The following is a 23549-nucleotide window of genomic DNA, read 5'->3' as shown; positions in this document are numbered from 1 at the left end:
TCGTCTGTCCCTCCGGTTGCTGTTTCGGTGTGAACTGCTTCCAACTAATTACCCGTTCACTAACACACTGTTCCTCCCTTTGTCCCCCCTTTCCTGTCGCTGCTCTTCCCTCCTGCTCCTCCCTCCCTCTGCGACATCCGTCCATCCATCCATCCATCCAACCGGCTTCTCCTGTCCTGCTTCCTGACCCCTCCGCCTTTTCTCTCTCCACGTCCATATTACTCTCTTCTATCTCTCTCTCTCTCTCTCTCTCTCTCTCTCTCTCTCTGTGTCTACCTCTTTTACTTTCTCTGCACCCAAGGAGCTGAAAGAGTTCAGCTGGGATCAGGTAAGACACCACCAGGTTAGAGACAAACTGAGCATTACAGCACATATACAGTACATGTCAACTTCCTTAAAGAACCATCCTGGCATCAATACATTGTCTATTCACAAGGAAAAAATATTAATTAACCACTTAAACCCAAAAATAGCATATCTACAAGCTTGTAGATCTGCTATTTTCACATTTTTTTATATTTTTCTTTGTTTAAATTTCTGGGGAAAATGTCAACATTTCAACACAGAAATGCATTGATATCAAAAAGCACATGTACGAATTTGCACTTTTGAATACTTGATTACTATTTTTAAAAGCAAGTACTTTAACTCAAGTACAAATGTAACTGTGCAACCTTCACTTCTAGTTGAGTAATATTTACCAGAAGTATCTTTACTTTGACTCAAGTACTGGGTTTGAGTACTTTGTCCAGCACTGCCTAATGCCTATATATATATATATATATATATACACATACCATACCATAGAATATTTTCCCTTTAAAGCTACAATCTATATGTTTTATGTTTGTTGTCTCCCTCTCCTGATGGAGAGAAGTAATTGCAACATTGTCCGAATTACAATAAAGATGGCGGGGTATCTAGGTTACAATCTGGTGAACCGTCTGGTTCAAATAACATATTATTGACATCGTCAAACAGTAGATGCCCTACCTGACGCAAGGGTCAAAATTTCACAATGGAAGAGTAGGGTGACCACCTCCAATCACTGCAGATGTGCTAATTATATTATATTAATATACTCTACCATATACATTGGTTAGAATAACGTTAATATAATCAAATGTATTATTTATTATCATAATATTTGATTCATTATTTAATTTATTCATTAAAACAAGTACCAGAGTATAGCTTTAATGGTTATTATTTTTTGACTTTTTGTAGGTTATTAAAACATTATAGTAATTTAATGAATAAATCAAACCTTTTCCCTGGGGCATTTCAATATAATCCGCAACAACATAACCACACTGTTATTGCTTTTATAAAACGTTTCTAAATATATATGGCAACATGAAAGCCATAGTCATAAACCTGGAATCCAACAGGCAAACAATAAACAAACCAAAAACCACAGAATGCTTTTGAAAATGGTTGGAAGGAATGTCAAGCCAGACCTGCCAGACAACCAGTATGGTTCTTTAACAAGGGCTCCACTGAGACTTCACTAACGAGTTATATTAAGCCACTGACTTGCACCACCAACAGGTACTGTATGAATCACCGTGTTGATCATGTACCTTTCAGATCCTGGCCTATGGAGATATGAATCATGAGTGGGTGGGCAATGACTGGCTGCCAAGCCTGGGTCTGCCTCAGTATCGCAGCTACTTCATGGAGTCCCTTGTGGATGCACGCATGCTGGACCACCTGACCAAGAAAGAGCTGAGAGGACAGCTCAAGATGGTGGACAGCTTCCACAGGTAGAACTCACCTTCTGTTTACTGTTTACTCTTCTCACAACCTTGGGACCGCTTACAGACATGGCCATTATCTTCTCACGTATATGTTCTCTCACACTTCTCATTGTCTGACTCATTCTTTTCTGCTGGCTCCCTGTCTATTTGTCATTAACAAATGTGTTAAAAGAGATATGAGATGTGGTGTTGGTGTTGTTGTCACTCTCGTTCTGCAGGTGCATGTCCCCAGGGGCCTCTGTACAGGCTTAAAGAGTTGAGGGGTCAAAGACACAGAATTGTGTTAATGCTCTCTGAATACATGTGAGAGTGGAGATATGCCCTCAGTTGACCTGCTGACCTCCTGACCTTTTGACTCTTTGACCTTTCCCAGGGTCAGTTTGCATTACGGCATCATGTGCCTGAAGCGTTTGAACTACGATCGCAAAGAGCTGGAGAGGAGGCGAGAGGACAGTGTGCACCATAACAAAGGTGACTGCTTCTTCCCTGACATTACGTACATCTCACCTTCAATTTTAAGGCTATTTTCATGCCTCTCATTCCTACCTTGGTCCACCCCTCTTATTATTTACCAGCTTAGAGGGTTTTTGAGGAACATATATCTTAGATTATTATAAACTCTTGATTCAGATCTGTTATTAGTGTGGTTACTAGGGGCAACACAGTACAGTATTTGGGCGACTTTATTATAGAGCAACCTCCAAAGTTCGGCACACTACTCCTCCCACAGTTTTGGCGGCACACACAAGTCATGTCAAATCGACCGGCTTCATCGGGAATCGTGTCCTTGCATTTTGCTAAGCAATATGTCACATAGTTTCATTGATATTAATTTCCGCTCCCATTGAAGTATGTTTCTCTCTGAAACCGTATGGGCTACAGTTACCACACTTGGTAGAGAGGTTCAAAGTCCAGTGGCCTATGCAGGAAAAAAATATTACACCGTCGGCCTCATGGTAAATGGTAAAAATGGTAAATGGTGTATTTAGATTGTGCATTACATTCACACACCGATGGCGGAGGAAACCATGCAAGGCACCAGCCTGCTCATCGGGAGCAATTAGGGGCTCAGTGTCTTGCTCAAGGACACTTCGACACTAACTCTGGGGGAGACCGGGATCGAACTGGGAACCTTGCGGTTCCCATCCGGCCGCTCTACCGGCCACTCTACCCCTGAGCCACTGCCGCCCCCATGGCGGTGCTATAACAGCCAACTTTACTTTTCGGCCTATAACTCTTGAACCGTAGGACATAGAATAGAAACGTTTCCCCTGGATTCCTTGGCTCATGACGCAACTCCACATATAGGCCACGCCCATTTGCGTCCGACTAGATTTTCCACCATTCAGAATTTAATTCATAACACACTTTTTGCTCCTACTACAAATGTTCTCCAAATTTCACAAACGTTTGTACACATGATCTCTGGACCCATGTGATAAAAATGTATAGTCCGTACCGTTTGTCTGTAATTGCAAATTTGAATCGCATGTTGCACGGACTCCGACACTATTCCTCCCAGCATATTCCTAGGGTCCAGGCGGCCGCAAGTTAACCCACGACTCACATTGGGGGCCTCGGGGCAACCACACTTGCAATTTCCCAAAATTGCGTGTCTCTAGTTAGGATAATTACTTGTCAAACTTTTTTTTTCCCACAGCGAGGTTGAAAAGAAAGCAGAGGATACTTTTGTTTACCTATGAACCTTAGATTCTTAGGATGAACTCGTCACAAAAATATGTTTTTGAAAAAACGTGTTTAAATCACATGTCATACATTCTCATGTTATGACCTCATTCAGAATAATTTCATGGAAAACAAATGTTTGTCTCCGACAATGCGGCTGGCAACAAAGACGAAATGCTTCCTAAATGTGTTGGCTTAGACAAAACAAATGACCTACCAGCAACCTTTCACATTGCTGGAAGAAGTTCTGAACCACTCCTACCCATTTTTCATGCCTTGAGCAGATTCTAGACCACAGCACTCAAGCAGCTATGTGGTTTACACATGGCTCAATGATTAGATAAATGTCAACTTTCCCAGTTATTAAACAAACCTAAATCTCTCCCTCGCTCTCTATTGCACCTAGGGAGATCATTTGTTCAGCTAATCTTTGCTGATTTCCCCAAAGCAGAATTTATCCCGATGACTACATTTATGCTTTTTTGGGCTTGTCTGCTGGCTGTGAATGTTGATGGTACACTGTATATTCCTGCGTGTTGATTTAACTCAGAGGAGAGTCTACAATTGTAACCAAATGGACCCGTAAGGTTATAGTTGTACACGTTCTGATTTACAATTGGATAAATTAAGACTGAGGATTTATTGTGTTGATAAGATCAGTGATCTGTGAATTCATAGGACCACAATGGAAACAAGTCCCCAGGACTTTTTTGTGTTATCTTCTTTTAGCCTTGATGTCTGACTTTTAACATTTCTAACAAATAAAGTATTCAATCAATCACTAGACTAGAGAACGCCATCAAAGAATCTTTTTCTTTTGATGAGCTTTACTTGAGCAGTGCCAAGATATGGTTTACGAGAATCACTCCAGCTTTTCTTAACCACAATGTCGACACTTTTCAACATTTCTAGGCGATATTGTTTGTTTTAGTTTTAGATGAGTCATTTTCTGTACTAAAGAATGTGTCTCATCCAAGACATTACCTCTCTTACTAAATACTAAGCATATAAAACATATATACCATTAAATATTAAGAACATATTTTCTTAATTAATTCTTACTTAATTCTTAATGTTATTACATTTTTGTTAAACATTTTTACATATGCGTGTATGTTAAACCATAAGTTTAATGAATTTGAATAACAGTTTGTGAGGTTGATTTTTGATGTATGCTTAATAATACAAAATGGATTTGTATGTTTGCCCTCGGCTGACCTCAGCCTAATGACTAGAATATTGCAAAACATTTCAACAAGCACATTAAAATGGTTTACAACTGTATGGGCCAACGGATGTGTGGATCGCCATAGTTGGGGGCGGCTGTTTTCAGACTATCATTTCTCATCGCCGTGCTCTTTCTTTTCTGTGACCCAGATGTAATGGTATGGTCCAATGAACGTGTGATGTGCTGGGTGCAGACGATTGGCCTGAAGGAGTATGCTGACAACCTGACAGAGAGTGGCGTCCACGGGGCGCTGCTGGCTCTTGATGATACCTTCGATTACACTGACTTGGCCCTGCTGCTGCAGGTCCCCAATCAGCACGTACAGGTAATAGAATGTACCCTGTAAAATTGTGAGTGTTAATCTAAGTTACAAATGCATAAGTTAATGCTGAGAGTCTTACATGAGAATGCATTCATTGTGTACAGAGTGCCATAACCCTTTAAAATCGGGAAAGCATCCGTGTCATTTTAGATGTTTGCGTTGGCTATTCAAAAATTATATTTTGGAACATTTTTGAAAAATCTTGAAAGTGTGAGAACTACTGATCTTGAAGGCATATGTCGAATCGGCCTCAGGTCTTAATGGGTTAAACTTAAAGTATAAGACCTTTTGTACTTAGTGAAGGGCTGGTGCATACCTAGGTTGATGTATCCTACTTAGCTGTATGACAGTCCTGGCCCACACGGAGTATGTGCATACCTTCCAGGCGCAAAGTGACTGTCAAAATAAGTACACTACCCAGCTTCTCTCAAAACATTACAGGTAGCTTTATACAGAGATCCAATAGTGTTATAAAGAACTGTCTTGAATGCCGGCGTTGCGCTTTTACACAGTACCAAACAAAGCCGCCCAATGTGTGGTTTTACATGGGATGCCGGCATTCAGAAATCAGAGGTGTGACGCAGTGGCAATTTTATAGGCCAGTCCAGTTCTGATCTATTGATTAATAAATAAATAAAATAATAATGAAAAAAAAAGAAAAATGTATTTTTTCTGATTAATTAATTCATCTAGCTATTTATTGAGTTTTCATACGGATTTGTCATTTGCATACAAGTGGCATTAGGCATTGTAAATAGATGGTGTATGAAATGAAAGCATGCCAGGGCATTAATAAAGTGACCACCATGGCTGGAGCTCTCTCTCTTTGATCTCTGCTATGCCCTGCAGGAGTTAATGAGCATAGTTTCCCCTCTGAAAATCGATCAAATACAATAATAAGGACGGTCTATCTGTCACCCTGACATGTGTGTGAAGGATATAACATGTAAGCAAGCTGTGACACTTAAATGGAATGTTACATTATTAGTTACATTATTATGCAACTCTCTGGTAGAAAGGATTCTTTTACTGGTATTATTGCCATAGTGTTCTAAGCCATTAACCATACCATACTATGCACTTCCTCACAGATGGTGTTTTTTGTCCCCCACATGACAAAATCTTGCCCCCCCTCCTGACAGAGGCTAAAATCGCCTATGGTGTGACGTGTACACAACACAACACAACACAACAGCATCAGCGTCTAGTGTTACACTATGCTGTTTACGATTACTGCAATTGTCCAGTAGATTCTATACATTTACAACTATAGTCTACACACATCTATTTAACAAAATACAGACACAAAATGGACTGATGATGTAGCAGGCCGCAGTCACAGAAGATCTATTACTGAAGAATTTTCCTTAAACGTATTAATTAACTTACCTTATTAATTTAAGGTCATTGATTTAAATCTATAGTTGTTGCCACTGTAAGGTGAAAGAAACAAGTATGAAAAAAAGACAAAGACACGCATCACTAGTGTGCGTGTGTGAGAGAAAGAAAGGGACAACATGCTGATGATGCGTAACATTACAATGGCAGATCCGTACGAGCAACATGTTTGAGATCATAAATACACTGGAGGAGAAATTGAAGAGAAACAAGGAGCGGTTTGAGGCATAAAGGTGTGTAGATCTTAGACGTCACACCCCTGTCCCTCCATGCCAGCTGCCTTTTTTACACAGACGTTGATTTGGCTCTGTGACTACCTCCACTGTGTTGACATTTCCATTGCCCATTCGCCACTGTCGGGTGGAAACCTTGTATGTCCTAAACTTTTATTTTTCTTGAAATGGACAAAAGGAACATGTGTTCCAATGAATCCAATGTAGTTATTATTTGGTCACAAGCTCTTACTTTTCATTGGTTAAATATTTGTAAAACCCATAGACATATCTAACCACTTTCACTTTCAAACGTTTTCAGAAATAGTGAAAATAGCAGGTTAACAAGGTTAACAAGGTCCTGACAAGCTTATAGAGTGGCTACAGTATTTTCACTACTTTTGCGTGACACGGTTATATGATGAAGTAGAGCATTCATTTATGGTAAAAACTTAAAAAGTTGAAATATGTAGATACAAGGTTTTTGTCCGACAGTGGCACATTGCAATACAATACTATGTGTAGTTTTCCTTCCATCCTTTCTAGGCCAGACAACTCCTGGAGCAGGAGTACAACTCCCTCATCCTCATGGGAACAGAGAGACGACCTGAAGAGGTCAATATGTTGGTAAGCATTCTTTTGAAATGTTAAAACAGTGCTGTTGGTTGACTGTGTGTTTTATCAGATAGCTGTATGTGTACGCTCTTCACTCCACTCCACTATATTCCCCTCTCTCTCTCTCTCTCTCTCTCTCTCTGTCAGGATGGAACTAAGACGTTCACCCGCTCCCCCTCCTGGAGGAAGATGTTTAGAGAGAAGGATCTTCGGGGCGTGACCTCTGACTCTGCGGAGACCCTGCCTGCTAACTTCCGTGCCTCAGCTATCTCCACACCCTCTGTGACCCTGAGAAAGGTTCAGAGTGATGGTGAGTCCATGGCTACGCCAATTCACCTCTGACTCCTTCCTATGGCCATCCTCTCAGATTCCCAATTGTTTCCCTTTTTGCTACCTCCAAGGCATATCTCATATTAAGCCATGGCATTCTTTACTGTTGTCAACACCATGGCATGACTCTTACAAGGTTCACAAGAATGTTACACACATCCTTTTTAACGCTAGCGCTGATGCAGGACAAAACTAGTTGCAAGATCAAAAGGAAAAGTCTGCACAACAGCTTGCTGCTCCACATTTTTTTGTGCAAAATACAAACACAACACTAACGTTTCGACCATAAGTAGACCTTGTGGTCAAAATGTTGTGTTGTGTTTGTATTTTGCGCAGTAAATGCGGTAGAGCAGCAAGCTGTTGTGTGGACTTTTCCTTTTGATCTCATGACTCTAAAGCTGGGAGCATACTTCAAAAGAAGTGTAGTTTTTTTGGCCACACACGTTCTCTGGAAACAAAATAGTTTTTCTGCTTTGAGTGCTGAAGGTTAGACCTCTATACAGTGCTGGAATGGTGGACCTGGATCTCCGCTGTTTGTTTTCAGCTCCCTCTGACGTACTTTTCCACTGTGTCTGTTGCCAGAAATCTCTGTCATACTATGTCAAAGTGTGTGTTATCTCTCTCCATTAATTAATTTGGTTGTGTTTGTAGTCCCTCAGAGAGGGATTATAGAGGTTTGTACCTCCTAACCTACCTTGCCTTTCTTCAAAACTGTCCATGGGACGTTGCTAGCAGATTGCAGAAATAAAACAATATGAGCACATTGAGTTTCTGACAAATAACACACAATGTACTGCAGTGATGTTCAGCTATTTAGAAAATCTTAGATGTGCAAGAACTGGCTAAATGAAGTTCGGCAAGGCAATGTGTTTATTCGTCCGAATTGACGTAATTCTGTTTTCATTACCTCAATGGATTTTGTTTTCGGCAAGAATTTCGCTGCATCCCAAGGAACATGATTGGAAAAAAGGAAACAGTTTGAGGAGATAGGCGAGCATGCTCTGCAACGTTCTACAATGTTGTCATGATCCATACAGTATTTTATGAAAGTGAGGCAAAAACAGCAATATATACTTCAGGCTGCCTGCTTCACATGTAATTTAAGACACTGAATGCATCACATTGCACAGAGCACTACACTCCCAGGTTGTTCTCATGGTAGTCTGCCATTAGTTTCGCGGTGGAATTTTTGTGTTTCCTTTAGCAAAGAAACTGGCATTAACAAGGAACAGATGCTGTCTAAGTACAGATGAGTACCATTATCCCCCCATTGCACTACTTTATAATAATGCCTGTAGAAGGTCAATGTTATTTAGACATGGCAGCCGTGATAATGACTCCATCTGTGTTTCTCCGTCTCCCTGCGTGTGTACCGCACGTTTCATCCTCGCCATGTCTTCCGCAGCTAACTCTGGTGCCCGCGGTGAATCCGCCTCGGTAAGGACCTACTCCTGCTGAGTGGCTGAGGTGAGAAATGGCTCCTTAAACTCTGCCTTGCAACATTTCTTTTGCAGGGAGAATGATTTCTCCTTGCCTCCGAGATAGCTTGCACATTTGCTTACAACATTCTTTTGTACCACTGCTATTTTATGCATTAGCTTGCTGTGGGGGATTGGTTGGAGCTCTGGGTTTTAGGAGTTTCACTACACAGTAAAATCTTCAATGCATGGTCTCCAGAGTCCAGCGGTTGGCATTTGGTCAGGATTTGGGCAACGATTAAATGAGGCCATGAAGGCAGTGGCGTGGGAGTAACGTTGTTTCTCTCTGTAGGGCAGCAGCTGGACTGGGACTGGAAGACCCTCTCACTCATCCATGGAGAAAGAAGATGAATATAACCCTCTCGTTAAATATACAGTAAATCTATTGGTCTGACCATTCTGCAATAACAGAAATAGAGCGTGTAAAGCTGGAAGGAACAAAAGGGAAAATGACGTGAAGAATGTAAGAAGTTTTATCAGAAATAGATGTTCTCTTGAGAAGTAGAATGAGGTCAGCTGTTTTATCTCTCTCTCTCTCTGTCATTTCTTTGTTCTCTTTCTCTATGTGACTGTGTGCTGTGGAGTTGAGTCTGCTGATGAGGCGACTGGTGTCCAGTGTCAGCCATTGTGGCTCCATTGTTGGCTTCTATGGTGCTGTCAGGGGTATCCCTAAAGCCTAATTTATACTTAGTGCACAGTGTTGCTCCCAACAAATAACAGATTTTCAAGTGAGCGGCTTGAAAATAATTGATTTTCAAGCGAGCAGCTTGAAAATCAATTATTTTCCGCCAAGTATAAATTAGGCTTAAGTGTCCCTGATTGGTCAGAATGGTGTAGCAAAATATGTCCCCATTCAGGCCATCATTTTCACTCCAGCCACATCAGACGGACCCTCCTCGTAGTTTGTCTATTGGCACCTTGAAAGCCGAGAGGCTCCAGGCTGAGTAATCTCTTTTGAAGGGACCCCATTATGGAGATCAAAGGCCAAGGAATAGAAGTGGAGGGGACAGAGGGGCCACACAGAGGCATTGTGTTCAGTGGCTGTGATGTCATTCAGTGGCTAGTTGGAATCCATAAAGTCAGTTTTAAGTGTAGCGGGGGTGGTTATTCTTTCCAAGGCCAGGTTACCGGCTCCTGTAGCACTAATTGAAAGGCCTGGCATCCATTCCTCTACATGTGGTCGTGCAGTTTATGACTTGTAATCATCAGCTCAGGTTCTTGGGGAACTCCTGATGACATAAAAGGTGTCAGAGAGATAAAACAGCCCAAGCGACCTGAAGGAAATAGGACGGAGCGGACAGTCAGTCATTTTACTGCACACACAAGCCATAAGGGAGAACTCTACAGTGAGGGAAGAGAAGAAACTGGAAGAGAGGGCAATACTGAAGAGGTCCAGGAGAAACCTTTAGCCTCTGTGTTTACGATGCATGTCCAACAACCAAGATGACAATGAACTCAACTTTTTTTCGGTGGTGAAGATGATATGAGGTGTCATAAAAAAGAAAACGGAAAAAAACAACAACTATATATCTGTATAATAAACCTATGGGGGTGGGAGCCTGGGGATCAATTTGTAAAATGTGTGTATTTTTTTCAGTTGTATTTTTTATTTTTTACAATAACTATATTTATTTTATTTATGTATGTATTGGATAAATGTATGTACATGTTCCGTTCCTTCTCAATTCTGACTTGATTTGAACTAGTTAAAAAAAAAAGTCAATATGAAACAATGATCTCAAATGGTCATTCAAATACGCTCCTGTATGTGTACATTTTGAGAACAAATTGTGCAAAAATGTCCATGATTTAAAAGAAGTGACAGTAATACAAATTGAAAATATCATCTGAAAATTAAACAATGATGATGATGATGATGATGGTGATGTAATAGAAAAAATAAAGTGATCCCAGTGGATCCACTGATCATCGCAAAAGGGCATTTTCTCACCTCAGTCAATCAATTTACAATTTAGGCATTTAACTCTGTCATTTGGCTGTCCTACTCTGTCTGTGTGTGCGTGCGTGCGTGCGTTCTACTATTGGCAGTCAAGTAAAGAAATGCATTTACATATTAATCCACATATATACTGTATAGTATATATCAATTGTGTATACATCTGTGAAGAGGAATTGCAGCTCGGGTTTTGAACTGTTTGAATACGAATATATAATAACAGCACAACAACAAATGATATTCACGATATCCTGATCCAGATCAAACTCCAGCCATTTATTGTACTGTATACAGTAGTTAACCTGTATGACTAATTAAGTTAGTTGTATGAAAATAATATGAAATACAAAGATCCTTTATTACAGTGTTTGGTAGGCAAATCGAACAAAGCAGCAGCTGAAGAAGTTAACTCGGTCATATAATTTAACAGAGGAGGACTGCCGGGTTCTGAGATCACTTGGATCCATAAATCATGTTACGCAAAAGTGAGGTTACGAGGGTGGAGGGGGAATTTGTAACACAAAATGCCAACTGACTACTTGTTTGTATGCAGCATCAAAGTTCCCCATAATGCCCAGATTTAACAGCTCTCCTGTGACAGATCCATGGTAGTCCACACATGCAAACAGTATGGAACAGTAAAAACATACCCCAGTAGGTGGCGCTCTTTCCTCTAAGAACCAGAGAAGACCAGAGGCTGGAATTATCATCAGTTGCGCAGTGTAGTAACCTACCACTCCATGAAACCTTCTATAAATACACACAGATATACATAGCTTTATACATAAAGGCATACTGTTCTCATATTGTACACATATGAAGTAATATATTAATATCAAAGGCATACACATGCTTACATACTAATCAGCAATAACTTACATTATGTAGATAATAGCCCATAAAAAACAGTACTTTTTTAAAAAGTAAAATCACTATCTTTATATATGACAATTTTCCCTAAGATCTAGTATTGAGGTCTTCTTGTTTTTCATGTAGTCATTTTCGATTAGGGCCAAGGGAGGGACAGGAAAGGAGAGAGAGACACCTTGAAAATGTGGGGAAAGGCCACTTACAGTAAGCCTAATATTACTTAGTCACATGACGGTGTCACTTGACACATTGTTGTTAGCTTGGAAATCTGTATTTTTGGTGAGTGCCACTGCCACGCGACAAAGTATAAATTAGGCTTTAGTCCAGAAACTGAGAGAGCATATAGAAAGACATCACAGTAGCAGCAGCTCTGTTCTGTGTCAGATTCCACTTCCCTTTTCTACCAAACACTCTCATCCTCTCTTCGCCTCTCTCTCTCTCTCACTCACTCGTCCTCTCTCCTCCTCCCTGTCATACCCTCCCTGCCCACTGCCGGTTCACGCGGGACAGTAGCACGCACACGCAGGACGAGTCGAGACGGATCCACCTCCAACCAGTTCTGTTGTTGGCGTCTTTGGTGAGTGCTCGGACGTACGACTGCTTGGCTTTGCATTCACTCACCCACTGTTTCTTATCAACCCCCAGGCAGCTCTCCCCAGCCACGCCCTGACCCGTTAACCCCGCAGCCCCGCTGGCGTCTCTGGACCCACGTGATCGCCCCGCCGCTGAGTCCCTCTGTGGCTCTGCCCGGCGGCAGCGGGTCTCGTAAAAGTACTGCTTGAGCGGCCCCGTTTGCGTCTGGATCACTGGCAAGATGGTGACCGTCCGACCGTGGGAGTCGATGGCCGTCTTCTTGTCCGTGACCCAAACGCTCTCCGTCTCACACACCGACCGTTCCCCTCTCCTGGCCTCCGTCATATGTGAGCGTTTATTTCTTTTAATGTGTTGGACGGGATCACTGCCGCCTCCGAGATCGTCCGTCCCCATCGGCAGCCCGCTCCTGTCGATTGCCCTGTCGCCATGACCCTCGATGTATCTATCCGCCTCCTCCTCCTCCTCGTCCTCCCCATCCTCTTGCAGCACACCGGTCTCTAACATGAGGAGGAGAGGTGGGTGCTTTGGAGGCAAGGGGGACGGGGAGAACAGAACCCGTGGATGTGCATCCAAAAACAGCATCTCGTCCCCTTTCGGTATACCGTCCACTCCGAAGCCTAGACCCAGTCCGGCTTCCATGCCCTGTCTCTCCTGAGACTGCTCTTGACCTAGCCCAATTTCTGGTGACCCATGACTCCCTTCTCCCCCGTTCACATTGCTCCCCTGCTCTGCGCTGCCACTCGACTGCTCCAAGGGGACTGGGGATTGTGGTCCTTTTCCATCCGGGAGACTAGCAGCATGACTGGCGGCACTGTGGGCTCCTCCTCCAGAAACCTGTAAAGGTCCGATGTCATTTTTCTCTATGGTTCCGCTGTATAGAGAGGAACGAAGTTTGTCACCCACAGCAAAGTCTGCATAGTTCATGTCCTTCCGTCTGCTGTGGCTGTGAGTTTGGTAGTCCTCTGCTACAGAATTATCTGTGGAAACAGAGTCTTTTTGACTATTATTGTTGGAAGTCCTGAGTTTTCCTTCCCCTGTGGGTACATGTACATCTAAACTGATTTCATTCATGTTACCACTGTCTGAGTTGGTTGAAAGCCCTTCATGTACTGAGGTTTTGACATAGTCCTTATTATGCATTGCACTGCGGCTTTGCTCTCTGGCATCTTCGCCACGAGCTGCAGCCATGTTGTAGTCCATTTGTGAGGCTTTGCGAAGTAGTAAGTTGTAGTCCACAGGAGGCTGAGCAGGGGCTGCAAAGTGACTGGCAGAGACATTGTGGTCCTCTCCACGGCTGTCAATGCGCGGGCCAGGCTCTGTCGATGCTGCAACAATTCTGGACACAGGGCTGTGAGGGAAGGGCAGGGCCGAGGCAATCACCATGGCAACCAGGGGAAGCCAGTGCATCACTCCCAAGACGTATCAACTGATGGAGAGAGAGAGAGAGACCATAGATGAGAGGGATAGAGGAGACAGACAGAAAAGGCAGTTGGGAGGGAAAGAAAACAGTAAGACACTGTTACATACTGTATGTTAACAAGGCAAATTATGGCATATACTTTTAGATGGGAAACTGTAAGCTTGCACCTCGAATAAAATGTGAAATTAGCCTTTTTATTGCTGGCCTCCAGCTTTATGACCCTGGTCTTTTAACCGCCAAGGTATGGCTTTAAAATCCTTGGCAGAACTCTTGGAAAATAAAAGCTAGTTCAGCATGGTGGCCCTCATTCTCTGTGTTAGGAGATGGCGCTGTAGATTCTGGTGTCTGAGGGGCTGACCTTCAAATGGAGACACTGACAACCTGGTATGCAATCAAGTTATAAATTGTATAAATTGTAACATCCAAAGGAGCTGGATTAGAGAAATACCAGCCACACAAGATAACTTCTGTTTCAGCTTTTAAGGACATGAATGTTTTGGTTACTGTTGTTCAAGCTTCTTCTGGAATTCACAGTTTTTGTTAAGAATTCTCTTTGACTCAGTCATTGGTGACAGATATGGTTTGGATTGTATCTGCCAAAACATACACGTCAGAAGGAAACATGTTGTTATTTCTGAGACAGACCTACTCAATTATTCTACCTGATCAAACCTGAACTGGAGTTAAATCTTTTCCTTACAGCAGGGGCACCTGACTGTGATATGACCCAGCTGCTGCCCCCAATAGGATATTTTACTCTTTATGTAAAGTAAAGTGAAAAGGTTTTTTTCTTCTTTTCTTTTTTTTTTTAAATACAGGGCAACAAAGACAATACACAAGCTATCTGAACAAGCACCAAATCAGTTACCCAATGTTTCCTCTTTCTTTCTTTCTTTAGAAAAGAACAAAGACTACGAACAACGCCAACAAAACAAACATGTATGAAAAGAAAAGAAAAAACATTAACTTGTATTAACTGATAACAAAGCAAATTCCAAAGTGTCACTACTCACTGCTGTTCTAAAAGAATATCCTGTCATCTGCCATTGACCAAACCTTTACTAAACTAAATACACACTCTCTTCTGTAATATGTTCATACAGTATAATAACAAGCAAATCATCATAATTACGGCAGTAAAGTAATACTGTACACAAACTGACTGACTACAGTATAATTGCTCTGTGTTACTATAAATAGATCCTGGCATGCGGAAGACCTCTAAAAGTAATTGGTTCATCAGCCCTGACATGATCTATACATAAAAAGTAGCAGATAATTGTTTTGGCTTTTACAGTGAGTCTTCCCCCTGACTAACAGGTAAGACATTTGTGTCACATGTCCCATGTGGCAGCTCAGCATTCATTATGCATGTCAAGCAAGATGAGGTTCCTAACAGGAAAGGAACCCTTTAGCAGAGGTGAGCGTCAAGTTTGTTATTTGTGTGAAAGCAGGGAGGAGGTCATTTAGACAGAGTTAAAGCAGCTGGAATGCTCAGAATGTCAGTGATGTGGCTTTACTAGGCAGGCGCCATCGAGGTGTCTTCACGCAGTGAAGAGCAACGAGGCAACACTGCAACAAGTGTGAATATGTCCATTTAGTCTGTGTGTGTGTGTGTGTGTGTGTGTGTGTGCGTGCGTGCGTGCGTGCGTGCGTGCGTGCGTGCGTGCGTGCGTGTGTGTGTGACAGAGAGAGAGAGAGAGAGGGTGAGTGTGGGTGAGTGAGTGAGTGAGTGAGTGAGTGAGTGAGGGAGTATGTTAGTGTAGTGACTGACAGACAGACAGCCAGTGTTAAAGAAGGGTCATGGTGAAAGGATGTGCACTGAACATGGTCACACCCAACAACACAGCTCCTGGAGAGTTTGGTTGACAAATCACTCAAGCAGCTGTCCCAGGTATTCAAAGAGAGCGCTTGTCTTGACTTCCTTGACAGCAAATCACATCAAAGCGCTCACCTCAACTCTTACATTTTTTGTTTTTTTCTTTTACTACTGCTTTGCATACAGGTATCATGCCAGTTGACTCAGGTGTGCAATTTAAACGACAATCTAGGTTGTTCCAGCAGATAGGGGTTGAAGACTTTCTGGCACTGACAGAAACTGTAATAGTATAGATAAAAATACATGTTCAAATGAGGCAAGAGAAAGCAAACTGGTCAGGAGATGTGGAAAAGGGCGTAAGAATCAATAACACAAAAATCTCTGCGATCTGTAATATGTAAGTGTGTGTCTGTGTGCCTGGTACGAGAGTTGGCTTAGCTTAAGTGTTTCTATGGAACCCTTGGAGGAGTCAAACAGGAGACATGCGCTGGCAGGCACACACACATGCAGAGAGAGAGAGAGAGCGAGAGAGATGCCGTATCAGTGCCTTTTCTGGCACAGGGGCAACACTTCATCATCATGCTCCATTTGCTGCAGGGACATGCATCATTTGCGTTCTCTCCAAAGCAGACAAGGACCTCCACACACCATCACACCTCCCCACCTGCCCTCAACCAGACCATGACATCCCCAGATTCCCCAAAGGACACAGAGCAGAGTTTCTAAAAAAAACTGATGAATTCTTGTAGATAAAAGCCACTTAACTTTCCAAATGCATGCTAATAGGAAATGATGCTGCCTTGTTGTCGCCAACACAATTCACATCCCTCACCTGCGGCTGCGAGGCAGTGCAAGCTACTAGAACAGTGGTTTTGGCATTTGGCATTTGAGCCACAGACCACCATGAGATTTAGCCTCTCAGACCCAAAACTTAGAATATTTTGTTATCGTTGGATAAGATTTTGTCCACAGTTCCATGCTGTATTGATGTGGCAACATTGAATAGATTGATTGAAATAACAATTCTTCTACATTCTCTAATTGTGTAGACTTCTTGTAAATTAAGTAATGCAGTAAGATGTTTAACAATAATTTCACTTTTGAGAGTGTAAGGGTCCATTTGGTTTCATGTTATGCTCTCAAGAGTTAAAGATCTATAATGGTCCATTTGGTTACCAGCTCTCCATCATTTAATTTTAGCTGGTAACCACCTGGAACCACTGGTTGAGAACAACTGTACTAGAGCTATGTTAGCAGCAGCCAGCCAATGAATGAGTAGCTAGCTAGCTTGTCAAACCTTTTCTAGAAACAAATATAAATAATGTTGATTTATGAATTAATATTTCTATTAAACACAGTAAAGAGGAGAAGTTTTACATTTACAAATGATACCATTGCCAATAAAACAAATAACTTAAAACTGGCTAAACTCGTCTGAAGTTTCGAAGTGTCAAACACCCAAAATAGCCGATCTACAAGGTTGCGACCCTTCCTGAACTTGAAGACTTGCTATTTTCGGCACGTCACGCCGCCGTACGATGAAGTGTAAATCAGGCTTCACTTTGTAGTTAAAGACAACAGGTCAAACGAAAATAACGAAGTAGGTGGCCCGGTGGCCCACTAGATTTTAAAGTTAACTTAAGTGCTGAGTCATGCCCGCGGCCCAGCAGCCTAAAGGAAAGGAATGGAAGACGAACGTGAATTCAAGGAAGGAATATCAAAATGCTCGCCCCAAAACACAGTCGCCCCGGGGCAAATCCGGCGTATTCACCTGGTATTCCTAAACGTAACCTCAGTAAACTATGCCTAAACCTAACGATATTCCTAAACTTATCCTCAGTAAAACTAAGGCTAACCCTAAACGTATTTCTAACCAGTAAAACAAATACGAGAATACAAGAACCGCTGGGGGCGAGCGTGTTTTGGAGTGAGTCTTTCGGTTAACGAAGGGAGACTTTGCCCAGAAGGTAGTCTATTTGTGGAGCTCCACGGCGGTTGGTGTCGCTTGCCGACCAGCTTAAAAATCACAAATAAATAATTTTCTGCAAGCAACACCGTCGTAATACGGATATAGCTAAATGATTAAGCTGAAGGGACAAAGTTGATGGAAAACAGACATTTCACAACACAATTAAGTGTCACAAGATATTCCATCCATGTATAGCATGTATAGCCATGAAGAATATGGACTGGAAAAGGTAAGTGTTGGCTTGTTTACTTCCATATAGGTTACATGTAAATATTTATGTTTATTTCTGTTATTTATGTGTGTGATGTAGCATTGATATGAAGTAGGATAGCGGCAATTGTAACCAAACCGGAAGAGTGGGCACCTCAATGTTATATTGGCTAATCCCCCCATATAAAAAAGTAAATAATTTAGAAAATGGTCTGAACTGAAGTGGTCTTGAACATTTGACATTTAAGGCCTAATATTTCTACAATTGCTACAAAACCTGTGGCTCATTATGTAATTATTAAGTCATTATGGGCATAAACAAGAAGTTGAAGGGTAAATTGAATTCTGATAATCATGTGCTGTGCATGTTCAAATCATAAATCACTTGGCATATTAAGACTATTCTCAAAATTATTATTCTTTTTCCCCTCTTTTTTTGTTTTTGTTTTTACAAAAACAATAGCCAAAAAATGTCAGATTTAACATTGAGGTGCCCACAATGTACCTGTATCCTGTAGCAATATATAATGTATGGTATTATTGGGTCTGAATGGATAGATTTGATAAAGCTATATCAAAGTAGCTCATTGTGTTGATTGTTTCGCACTCAAAGTAGACTAGGCCTATGTTTGAGCCTATAGCTCTCACAATGAGGTTGGAGGCCTAAACTGATAGGAAAACACAACTAGTAATTAAACATGAATGAATGAATGAATAAACAAACCATGATCTAACCATCCTTGTTCATATACAACCACAAATGCCTTGATGATCTCTCCAAAAACAGCCAATGCTTTCACACTTATAACAAGGGAAAGTTATTTGTAAGTAAATGTGGCACCTGCCTCGCTATTGGTTTGACTTCCAATTGAATGCTGCTAGTGTAAGCCATGGAGGGTAGAGCCTGAGAGAATCAGGGGAATTATGAGACTAGAGGGGCCTTGGATGTTAGACCCTCCCCAGGAAACAGATGCTATAGGGCATCCCACACCTGGCAATGGCTACTGTGCTATTAGGCTGTTAACAACTAATCCCCCCTCATGTGTGGCTAATGTCAGAAATGTCCACCTGACAGAGAGATAATGCACTGTGTTGAGGATCAGGCCCAGTTGTCCTAATCCTGACTCTTTGAAGTCATGTAACCCAATGAATTTGGGTTAAGAGGAAGTCTGGATCCTAGTGAGCACTATTCCCAAAAGATTATAGTCCCAACAGTCTACAGTTGTTCTACAGTTGATAGGCTCGTCCCCATGAAGCTCACCTCAGACTTTCAGTGGCTCAACTGTGTCGGTTCATTTGACCATGGAAACTATGAGAGGACAGGTCACCACTCACCAGTGTGGCCATGGCACATCGGATGAGAAAACATTGGCAAGTAAATGTTTGTCTCCATTTCTCTCTCTCGCTCTCTCTCTCTCCGTCTCGGGCTAAGTAAAAAGCCCTGGCCTAACACGTGCTCATTTACAATGCCTTGCTGTCCCACTGTGCAAACAACCATTAATTCCAGGTCTATGATTGTTTCATGCCAGGCACTGTCTGCAATGTCTAACCCCCCACAACTCTTTTTACTTCTGTAACCTTGCTCTATATGGGCAACTCAGTGATGGTCTCTCTCTCTCTCTCATAAACACACTATACAGAAGATGACAATGATGATGAGGCACTGTACATACACTACAGTTTCAGCCACTGAATTCACATAACATGATTTTACTTTTAAGTGGTAGCTACTAGCTTGTTCAACCATTTAAGTTCCCCTCACTCACTCCCCCCCCCCCCCCCCCCCCCGCACACGCACACGCACGCACGCACGCACACACGCACACACACACACACACACACACACACACACACACACACACACACACACACACACACACACACACACACACACACACACACACAAATAATAATTATGAAACCTATTGAAAAATTACCATACAATTCTTTATAGATTTTCCCTCTCCAGTAGCCTAGTAATAGAATTACTATAGCATGGGGAACTCAATTCGGAGATCTGTAAGTCAGCCTAATACCATAATAACACACTTGCAGATGAAGTAAGTAACATAAACTTCAAGTGTCTTTTTGGACAAATCTGTTTGCAAGATTTGATCAAGAGATCAGGAGGCAACTTGTGTGATCTCAACATGCGGATTTGGATCATGACGAGGCGGTAGCTTTCACTTAATTCTGACTGATTGCCAATACAAACAAACGTGAAATATGACAGCACGATTGCCAAGGAAAACAAAAAAGTGAAATGTGAGTGACTGGCTACCATTACGGTGAGCCTCCGGATATTGTGGTGCGGAGGCACAAGTTAGAGTTGCGAATGGCTAAGACTTTACTAGTGAAGTGTCCAAACAGATTGTGCTCACTGTGGACTGCACAGGTATAGTAAAACACAACATATTATTTAGGTTGGTAAATAAGAGCCGCTTCATTTCTTCCCATACCGTTTAGGTGAGACCCGGACCACGCGTCCTGCCAGCTGACACCACATTGGTTATGAAGTCCGGTTGCCAGGTTCCCCGACTGGTTAAAAACTGTCAAAAACACTTTATATCTGTGACCACAAACCAACAAATCTAATAGCAGACGCTTCTATCGTGTCTTCTTTTAATAGTCCGTGACAACATGGCATGTTTGAATTCGACGAATGACAAACGAGAAAGTAGTATTCGGAGAGCAGCGCTTCCAACAGGAAAGCATTACATGCCAAATACTGTCAAAATGCAATGTCCCACAATTTAGATATTATTAGAGGCTGGTATTCCTTGGTAGACGATGCAAAAATGTTTCACTTCAAATTACTGAACGGCGAACTACCGATACATACAAAAAAAAGACGTAGTTTATTAGAGAAGTTTTCCAAATGTTTAGAGTTATCTGAACTCCGCCTGTAACGCGGATCGACTCTGGTTTCTTCTGAAGCGGAGAGAGAAGACAAGACGGAGCAAGATGTTTTTTTTTCTTTCAAAAAGTAATGGACATAGGGGTAGATCCAAGTCGCGAAAACAAGAGGAGTAACATCTGTGAGGGTTGAGTTATCCAATTCCCAGTTCCCTCAAAATGATATGATGACAAGATCTAACATCTTAATGAGAGAAAAATGACAATTACAATCCAGATTTCAAAACAAAACGGAGCCATTCAAGTGTCATTTCCAGAGAGGTAGTTGCAGTGCAGACAGTCCAGCTGTTGTAATGGTTTTGGGAAGTCGGGCTAAGATGTGCGTGACTGGATCATTTACCTTTTACCTCCTCCTCCTGACGTCCACCCCGCCCAGGATCCAAGAAAAATAGTTTAATCATGGAGGTGTCTTGGCTTTGCTCCATAAAGTTGTGCGTAAATTGCTCTCAAATTTCCAAAGTTAGCCCATAATGCAGGGGGGTCTTCAACGTTTTTCAGGTGAAGGACCCCTTTTGCTGAGAGACAGATGAAGCAGGGACCCCCACTACATATTGTGTTGCAGATTTAACTTTTTCATAGATTTCATAGATAGTTGGATGCACCCTATTGTGTATTTTCAGATAGTTTTAAACCCTCAAAATCTAGTCAACTTGACCATTGGCTCTGTGCTTGGTCTGCTGTTTTTTCCCTCTACACCCACTCTCCAAAAATAGCCGATCTACAAGCTCACAACGCCTTGCAGCACGAGGCGTTGTGAGCTTGTAGATCTGCTATTTTCGGGTAATGTTCCCCATCACACAAAGATTTGGCGGACCCCCTGTAGTAACCCTGAGGACCCCCTAGGGGTCCCAGACCCCCTGCCATAATGCATATGCCAAACAAGATTAGGTTAATTGGATGACATGATTGGATTCATGTCTCTGGGAGTGCACCTTGCAACATGAGCCTTTTGGCACGATAAACTTTTTGGATGTTAGTTTTTCCTAATTGCCAAATGCAGTTTTACATTGCTGCTAGATTGATCTTGAGCCAGGTTGTATTTGCTCAGCATTGGTTTGGACATGGTTTGAAATACAGTTATGGTTTGTAATCAGCAAAAAAGGAGGGATAATTGCCAACAAATATATAGTTGCGGATGTATGTTCTCTCAGTGCTCTTTTGCAATTAACAGTGTTGTTCTACAGTATAGAGACTATAGCTCATACTCTGGTTGCTCAAACATCAGTGTGTGTTTGGTGGGGGAATTCATTGTAGGCCGGCAGACACATGGACACAATGAGGGGGGGGCTATGGAGGACACAGGTACAGACAGACAGACAGACAGACAGACAGTTCAACGGGTCCTCTGAGTTAAGTAGGCCCTATGTAGACTAGACGAGGCCGCACTCCTATTGACCCGTAGGAACAGCGTGTCCACTGAGTCTCCCCACCTTGAATGGCCTTGCTGAAAAGGAGAACCATAAATTGGTAGATGAGCAGCACTGTGACTCTGCCTTCCCCTGTCTCTCCCTCTTTCACATTCTATGTCTTTCTTTCCTTTACCCAAGTAGTGGTTTCCATCTCACCAAAAACCCTTTCCCCCCTGAATGTTTAAAAAGATGAAAGGATAAGGAAAAGAATGGGCACAAAGGAGGGGAGGGTTGTGTTACAACCCTGCCCCTGAGAGACTGCTCATGAAAGAGTTTTGGGATGGGAGAGATAGGGACCAGAGAGGAGACAGAGAAAGAGAGGGCATAATGAAAAGAGGGTTTTCAAACTCCCGACCGCTAAACGGGTCAGTTCTGTGCAGAGGAAGGCTAAAGTGCAGTATTCACTCAAAGATGGAGGTATATGCACTGTCAGTAGCGTCAGTACTGCCAGACGCAAGAGTGTTGATATATTTGCAGTCATTGACCGATTGCGCAAACACACATGATCACAGACTGAAAGTCTGACTGTCTGTCTCTCCATTTTCTCTACCTCTATGCTCTCCTGTCATTTCCACTCGCTGTCTTACTCACTCTCTTACTCAGTGCCAGTGGGTGGTTTATTTATTCATTCATTCACACTCACTGAGTCACATGTGCCAAACAGGAGCGGCATTCAAATTATTTACTTTTTTTATTGTTTTTTAACCCCTGGTGTCTCCCTCACGGCATTCTTGCCATTCAGTGTCAAGTCACTCAAAATCCTCGTAACCCTCCCACCATTCTCTCTTCTCTCTCCTTCTTTGTCTGAACTTGCCCTGCGTGCACTTAGATATTTCCGCCTTAAGGTACATCAGTGAGAGTGGGAGAGCGCAAGACTGAGACAGAGAGACAGAGAGAGTGAAATTGTTTTCTAAGTATTGCCAGGGGTGATGGTCACACAACGACAGTGAGAGAAAGGGTAACACCAAACATGCAGAACGTTTTCCTGCTCACTTTCCCAGATTGTGTCTTGACCACCCACTCTCTTTCTCTCTCGGTCTCTCTCTGCCTCTCTCTCTCTCTCTCAAACACAACAGTGGTTTCCAGCCACCCTAACATACAGTACAAGATTATAGATGTTTACTTAAGACACCCATTCAGAGAACAAGTTTTCATTCATACTTTCACAGTCTATATTGCACATAGAAAAAACATATTTCCTATATCATAAATCATAATACTGTATTTCAAAATACCTCTAATGGTCCAGATGTGTCAGGCATTATAACAATGTTTATCCTTTTTTATGGCTATAGGCCACATCATTTTATTCAGTGTAGTCTTTCAATGACTTGTGAAGGGGTTGGAGGCACAGCA

The 23549-nt window shown here is 42.2% G+C and overlaps 2 protein-coding genes across 2 annotated transcripts in view; one reads left to right on the top strand and one right to left on the bottom strand.

Moving 5' to 3' along the window:
- ppfia3 (PTPRF interacting protein alpha 3) overlaps positions 1–9442 on the top strand; it is a gene marked incomplete at its 5' end in the record, with an annotated part of 31018 nt that extends 21576 nt beyond the window's left edge. The window contains 8 exons of the mRNA XM_084072683.1: positions 302–328; positions 1591–1766; positions 2134–2231; positions 4824–4999; positions 7153–7233; positions 7369–7531; positions 8957–9018; positions 9322–9442. Of these exons, the coding sequence (XP_083928809.1) occupies positions 302–328; positions 1591–1766; positions 2134–2231; positions 4824–4999; positions 7153–7233; positions 7369–7531; positions 8957–9009 (774 nt within the window). The 3' untranslated portion in view covers positions 9010–9018; positions 9322–9442. The remainder of the gene's footprint in view (positions 1–301; positions 329–1590; positions 1767–2133; positions 2232–4823; positions 5000–7152; positions 7234–7368; positions 7532–8956; positions 9019–9321) is intronic.
- Positions 9443–11325: 1883 nt separating this feature from the next.
- Positions 11326–21063, bottom strand: ntf4 (neurotrophin 4). Its single transcript, XM_084072674.1, has 2 exons — positions 20328–21063; positions 11326–13876 (listed from the first exon to the last, which is right to left on the bottom strand). Exon 2 carries the CDS (start codon positions 13855–13857, stop codon positions 12328–12330), a length of 1530 nt encoding a protein of 509 aa, XP_083928800.1. The 5' UTR covers positions 13858–13876; positions 20328–21063; the 3' UTR covers positions 11326–12327.
- Positions 21064–23549: the final 2486 nt, after the last annotated feature.

This window comes from Gymnoscopelus microlampas (assembly GCF_963454915.1).
Source record: "Gymnoscopelus microlampas genome assembly, chromosome: 11".
Classification (NCBI taxonomy): Eukaryota; Metazoa; Chordata; class Actinopteri; order Myctophiformes; family Myctophidae; genus Gymnoscopelus; species Gymnoscopelus microlampas.
This window is presented reverse-complemented; position numbering and strand designations above follow the sequence as displayed.

What these genes read in the sequence shown, in the direction of transcription:
- ntf4 (XM_084072674.1), bottom strand. Translation starts at nt 13,857, where the DNA reads ATGCACTGGCTTCCCCTGGTTGCCATGGTGATTGCCTCGGCCCTGCCC.